Source organism: Oryzias latipes, chromosome 4 (assembly GCF_002234675.1).
Source record: "Oryzias latipes chromosome 4, ASM223467v1".
In the NCBI taxonomy this organism is placed as follows: domain Eukaryota; kingdom Metazoa; phylum Chordata; class Actinopteri; order Beloniformes; family Adrianichthyidae; genus Oryzias; species Oryzias latipes.
Window position 1 is genome coordinate 15076705 of NC_019862.2, and position 7309 is coordinate 15084013.

Here is a 7309-nt window from a genome sequence, read left to right on the forward strand (position 1 = left end):
AAATTTTATGAACCTGGCTTGTATAATTCAGTTACGACCATTTCTTCTGATGTCAGGAAACATCTGTAAATGATTCAAATTGAATTTGGTGTTTATGGTGAAGGTCAGACAAGACAAATATTTACTGTCAGCCTCCAGAACACATATTCGCCCACTTTCCAACTATTCTTTTTGAGGTGTTCTAAATTTGACAAAGCTTGTGGTCCCTTTGGTTTTTTTTATTATTATTTGGTTGTATATTCTGATCCTAACAATTAAATAAATTAAAAAAAACGTTCACGCTCTTTAATGGAGAATCATAAATGTTTTTTGTTTGTGTTTATTTAATCTTTGAATAATAAACTGATTTTTGTATATCATTTACAGTTTATACAACAGTAAATTGTTTGTATTGTAAAGCTTACAAATCAGATGAATCCCAAAATAAGTCTTGTTTGAAAAAAATACTTTAAAAGGAAGTACTTCAATTGGGAATTTTACTTAACCAATACGTCATTAGCCTCAGGCACTCACCCGCAGAAGCTGTCGTCATGACCTCAGCCAACTTAGACGTATGACAAAAATGTTACTAATGTGTAAATGTCAAGAGAAGCCCAAACTGTTTATAGACATTGACTCTCTTGCAGCACAGTCACCTCACCAGCCTCAAAACACGTCATTTTGTTTTTGGAAACTCTACGTTTGATTCCAGAACATTTGATGGAAACAGTGTGATGTTAACATACTGGTATATACAAGCCAACAGAACCCCCGCCGTTTAGGTTTCACTGTAAATTATTTGTAGCTGCTTAAGTCCCAGTTTAAGAAGAGGAGCCTCAACAAAGTCAAAAGAACTTTTCAAACAGATTTTTCTTGTAATCCAGTGTTTCGCATGCTGAGCAACAAGTTAGTTTCAATAAAGGCCACCTGCTAGGTGTCACGTAACTCTGGACTTGGCGAGAGTTTGGTTCTAAAGAGGTCCAGAAGCGGTCAGAGGGAAAACACAGGGAGCCCTCGCGATCACCCGCACCAGGGCCCACAACCTGTTCAGGCTCATTACATCAACACAAAGCAAGATTTGTTCCCCCGCTCAGTCTTACAGATCCGAGTCTGCAGCGCGCCACACATTGATGCACAATGGAATAATCACAGTCACGCTTGGCATCTGACAGTGAGGAACTAGGAACTAATAAATGATATGCTTGGACAATCAGGTCATTTTCATTCTGCGATTTGCCAAGTCTCTTTGACGGGATTTCCTATGTCTTTTGAAGTATGGGACAAAAGTTTTTTGAGGAAAAAAAATTGGCCTATGAGGTTCAATTGAGAGGATAAATGAAGCACAGGAGTTCATTAAAGCAATGTTCCAAATCATCTGTGGGGACTTGAGTGGCATCAAACAGCGGGAGGGGAGACACTAAACGCAATTTCGGCTGGAGTTGTGAGAAGTCTGTGAATAGATGGGAAAATCTGGCTTCCCATGTTTGTGTTTGAAAGAGACAATGCCTGGGCCATCTGACTCGGTTCTTGGTGCTGCTCGTCACGTTAGCAGTTCTCCCATCCCGAGGCAGGGTTTCCCGTACACTTCTGCATAAAGCCAAATCATGTATTAACTCTGATATTCTTTCCGCAAACTGAACAGATGGCAAGTTTACTGAAGTATACACAATGCCACAAGTTATGCATGATGTTGCTTGTCACTTCCCTAAAACCAACACAAAGTGTTAAAGATACAGCAGTTCTCTTAATATGTTGGAGTGGCATAATGAAACAAATAACCCTCTTTGTGGGTTTATTGACCAGAAAAAAGTTTCATTTTATTGACAAGTGTACCCATAAACATGAACAAAAAGACCTGCTTTGCCATGCCTTATGCATCCTTCAGCAAGGCAGTGCTGCTTCATGGCACGCAAACCTGCAAGAACAAGTGTCTACATGTCCCATCTGAAACACCTCATCTTGAGTAGACACAAAAATATCACATGAATTAAGAAAGGAATGTTAGTTAGAAGAAAATTGCTTCCAAGTAACATTTTTAATGCATGTTTAAAAGTCATTTGTGTCTACTTGGCTGGCTTTGTCTTTAAAATGTTTTGCTAAGGCATGTAAGGATAAAACACATGTTGGAGTACATAGATTTACACTTTTAGAGCGTTAGAAGCTTTCCTGGCTGAGTGATTAATGCTTATGTCGTTGTTGAGATCACGAAGACAAGAACAATGCTTTACATCATTCAACCTGACTGGAATCAATTAGAAATCTGCCTTTTTTATTTCTGCCCCCCCCCCTGCCTTTTTTCTTCACTTATGCCAGTTTTGCAAAGAACCACAGATCCAAAGAAAGTCTCAACATTCAGACTGGTGATTATAATGTGAACGATATTATGTGAATATTTATTGAATATTATTTGAATTTCAAGTACATTTGAAGAAAAGTGAGAAAAGCATTCAGGAAAATCAAGTATCAGATGTAAACATTTTGGCATCTTACATTTTATTATTCTATTCTTATACACAAAAAAGAAATGTCAGACTTTTTTATATTGTAGAGATTGAACAGATTTTTTAAACTTTGATTATTTAACAGTTGCTTCCTCCTATTGCTGTGTGTTGCTTGCACTTTAATACTTCAAAACATGCCTAAAAACAAAGTAATGACTCTTCAACAGTATAGTATGGAGTATATCCAGTATCACTTTATGCTGAATAACTTTCAGTTGAAATGATTAACAAAAGTCATTATCCAATCAGCGTTGTCTCCTATAACTTACATTTTGGGGTTACTTCTTTTGTTTCATTATTTAACATTTTCATTTCTTGACATTACTTTCGTTTGCTGAAATGATTTTTTTTTTAATCTAATATGTTTCTGTGTTGAGCGATTTGTAGGTGTAACTGGCACTTCAGGGCCACTGGGGTATAGGCTCATTGTTGACAAACCAACAGCAGATAATGGCATATTCAATGTTATTGATCAATGTTAATCATTTTGCTTGATTATTTTGAACCAAAAGACCGGTAATTTTTCCTTTTAACATAGTGAGGTGAGCTGACGCTGAGCTGTTATTAAGTGACCTATCTGCTCCAGTCAAGATTCAAACCAGGACCTTTTTACCCCCTTTTGATGAGGGAAAATGTTATGATTTTAATGTACAATCATAAGCAGGAACAAGTGAATTCTGGTTTTACTCTGCATGTGTGTAACATAAGGTGCCGTGATGGAAAAAAAAATGCAATTTCTTTACCAGATTAAAAAAAGACATTTATTTGAAAGCAAAATGTCAAATTGAAAATAATTACAATTTTATTTCCATTTTATTAACAATACTGATGTTCATTCAGGTTTTACCTCTCCCATCAGACAAAATTCCTCCTAGGAGAAAACTGAATTATGTCAACCTGCAATTAAGATTGTTTCTGTCAGCAACCACAGACTCAAAGGAAAGGGTATCAAGAAATACTGAAGTTGAAGAGGCCTCTTAATGTAAGTTACATATAAACAGTCAGTGTTGGTCAATGTAAAAAAAAAACTTTTATTCTTTCACAGATTTCACAAATTTTCAATGCGTCATGGGTAAACCCCCATTGAACATAAATGAAAATGTAGCAACCCATGCAGGGAAGCAAAGTGGGTAAACTAAGATTCAAGTATCAAACTCCAGTTAGTTAACTACCTAAACTCCAAGCCAGCCTTTCCCTCATTAAGAGCAATAATAGTTAAAGAAAGGAATGACAAAAGATGTTTTAGCATATTTGAACAAGTATCACATATCTCTACAAATTTTCATAAAAATATTAACTTTTTTTGAAATATTTTCAAGCTTTTAAATTATTCTATATAAATAAAAAGCACAATAAATACAAAATAAATAGGAAAATAAATAAATATTGTAATCTATTTTAAGAAGCTGTATTTATAGTTCAGTAGTCCTTTCCTTCAGAAAGACAGCGGGGTTGACATCTGCTAGGCGAGAGCTTGAAGAACTGTTGATAACCGAGGATCCCGTCTCTTTCACATCAGGTACACGTAAGGATGCCAGAGGACAAGGACCCCTGACATTGTCACAAACGAGCTTCTGCAAAGAAGCCGTGTTAACAATGTCGAAGCCTACGCTGCCTCCAAAAGTACTGGGCTTCCAGTATTCCGGAGAGCAAATGGCATTCCCCATTAAACCTTTAAGTGAGTAAGGGGCTCCCATCTCCACCATCGTCTCCCCGAAGATGCCGTTGTGGCGGGGTTTCTCAACCAGTAGTCCTGTGTAGAGTTCCACAGCATCAATGTGTCCGTACATTTCTTCCAGCACCACAGCCATTTCTTTCTCTCCTAAAAGGCAATAGAAAGAAATGCAAAAGATATGTTAGTAAAGGTGACTTTTATAACAGCTTGGAATTATTTTTCCTTTTCAAGCTGAATATCTTTCCTCTCTTCCTGTTTATGATAAAAAAAAAAAACCTTCCTACTCCAAGCCAAGTCGGAACGAACATTTGGCTCTTGACGCAGAAATAAATATTTAACCTACAAAGCAGCAGGGGAATGTGTTTCCTGAATGATAAGTAAACTACCACACAAGATGTGAAAGGTAGCTTCTGAGGAAGTTTTCAATACTTCCGTGAGAGCTGAAGCAACCTCTTTAACATAATTCAATTGCTTCAAGCTTTTTTCCCCTGTTACTATTAGATCTTGTGAGTTTCTGACTTTGTCTCACCTGTCATGTCCTCAAAAGACGCATAGGGCTTCATGTTGAAACGCTTTCTGTATTCATTGAGTGACTGGTAACGCATTTGTCTGCTGGTCTCTATGGACTTTATGGCCACGTACAAGATGGGTCCTGGGACGTTACGACCACCAGCAACCTGTGAAATATAACAAAGAGCAGAGTTATAGAGCGTGTTTGTTGAATCCAGCTAATGCTACAACAACAGATTTATTTCTTACCCGTCCAGATATCTGATGACTGAAGGACTCCACCAGTTTGTTGATGCCATGCTCAGTCAGCACTGAGGTATTGAAGACAAATTCCTTATAGCTATACTCTTTTTCCTCGATGTGGAAACTATCGGGCATCAGTGGGTGCCAGTGGTAGAGTGTGTTGAACTCGGATGAGATGCGGTTTTGGTACTGGAAGCGTTGATTGAAGAGAAGCTCCGGATCAAATTTCAGCTTGAAGTTGTAGCCACTCAGGTGCTGCACGTAGTCCTCAATCACAATTTTGATGGTCTCACCTAAAAAGTAAAATGGTAAAATCAGTTGATGTGGAAAAAATAGGCAACTAAATCCATTGGGTTGGAACTCCATATATTGTGACAGGGGTTAGGGTTTTCCAAAAAAATATATTTATATATCAGAACTTCCTCAATTAAAAACTTCCCACTAACTTTATCTTGGCTTTCCAAACCATATCAAGGGGAACATCTTTTGAGATCTCTTTAAACTCACCGATAAGAATGAGCCGTGCAGTCTGGAAAAGTCTTTCATCATCCCAGTAGGGGTGGACCTCCTTCAAAACATCACACACTCGGTTATGTTCACGGAGCCAGATGGTGGCATACATCATGAGGCCGGGGACCAGGCCGAACGCCTCGTGGCCGACAGCGAAGCGCTGAGACTCCTGGACATGAGGCGGGTAGTGCATTTCAACACCTACTTCCTTAACAGTTGGGGGATACACCTCTCCATTTAGTATCTGCAGTTACCGAAGAAAAAGCAAAAGCAGGTGTGAGACACGCATTGGAATAATTACCTGAAGGAACTTCCTCTTTCTCCTCACATACCTGATATTTAAGCTTGCCATCCTTGAAGAGTCTGAGTTTATGCTGCCTCGCCAGGTTGCCTCCATAGATGTGGCTGAGATCCACCTGAGAGCACAAATCACTCAGTTACACCTTTACCCTTTAGAAAAATCCTTCTTATATAATATTTTGTCTAATTTACATAGAAATCTGCTGTACTTACCCCATGACCTTGAGCCACAGTAAAAGCAGGTCCATTTTTCATATCAGATTTAAAGAACTGGTGGGTAAAGTGCTGTGCAAAGAAGGCAAACATGAGGCTGGTGCCCTGGGGGTCTGGTATGAACTTTCTTCTCATCAAGAGCTTCTCAGTCAACTCCTTAGCATTGGGGAGCTCTTTTTTTCCTACAGACATGAACAAAAAACATAGCTACTTTAATGGAAGACAATTTATACTTGAGTGAAAATGCACAAACTGTGGTTTTTAAACTTGTTAGGACAGGTCTTTCTGAGCAGAAATATCATGTGGCTCTGCCAGCAATGTAATTAGACCCGAATGTTTGTGTGTAACATTTAAGAATCTGAGAAAACTGGTTCTCCTGAAGTACAAAGTATACGCACCTTTTACTCCCATAGGGGTAGGGCAGTCCTCTGGCACTGGGGGTAAGGTACGGGTGTAGTAAGACAGGTTGGAATAGGCTTCCCAGCTTTTGTATCCATAATCAGCATTGTAAGTAGGGGGGCTATCAATCATGTGTGATCGAGCTGAAGATGGAAGAAAAAAAAACATTTTTTTTAATAAAACGTAACTGTAAGTTTTTGAGATGCAAACATTTTCACCTCTCTCTCTCTCTTTTTTTTTTTTTTTTTTGTAAATTGGACAACTTACATGTCAGCACATAACTCATGATGGCATCTCTGAGAAAGGAGATGCTGTTGACAATGTTCCAGAAACCCTTAAAGTGTGTGAGAATGTAGTGTACAGTATTAGGGGTGGGCTTCAGGGTCATTTTAATCCAGGTAAAGAATTCAGCTGTAAAGGTTGAAGAAACAGAAGTTCAATTAATTCTTTAAGTCCCAACCGTAAAGGCCTTTTAAAACTTGAACTGAAAATAAATTGTAAGAGTTGAAATACTTACGCGTTGAGCAGTTTTGCCCATAATATCCAGTGCGGGTGCAGTCACACTCATAACTGTCTGAACCCAAACTTGTGCACACACCTCTGTTCTGGCAAGGCCATGAGCAACACGGATTACCTATAGAACACAATGATTACTTCTCTAACCTAAACCGAATGAAAATGTCATAAACCAGCTCAGGCGAAACTTGGAGTTTCTGTTCTAAGTCTCATCTTCTTACCTCCTTCACAGACTGAAGCGCCCAAAGCCAAGAGAAGAAGCACAGCTCTAAGTGAGTTCATGCTCCTGAGTTTGATCTTTTGCTCGAAGGTTTTCCTTTTTCCTTCTCTTGCTCCCGTCCTCCAACGTCAAGTGTTTCAGAGTGAAAACGAGCAAGCTTCCTCGGCACAGCAATTATATAGTTACGTAGTTACGTCATCGTTTTATGAATGACCGTTTAGCAAACAAGGAGAGCATCCGGCC

General features: G+C 38.7%; 1 protein-coding gene across 1 annotated transcript; it reads right to left on the reverse strand.

Moving 5' to 3' along the window:
- Positions 1-3222: 3222 nt before the first annotated feature.
- ptgs2 (prostaglandin-endoperoxide synthase 2) lies at positions 3223-7215 on the reverse strand. Its single transcript, NM_001172396.1, is given in 10 exon segments — positions 3223-4302; positions 4685-4832; positions 4915-5201; positions 5416-5662; positions 5751-5834; positions 5932-6113; positions 6330-6473; positions 6598-6741; positions 6848-6964; positions 7068-7215. Coding segments are annotated over 10 exon segments (1824 nt in total). The 5' UTR covers positions 7129-7215; the 3' UTR covers positions 3223-3892.
- Between the last annotated feature and the right edge of the window lie 94 nt (positions 7216-7309).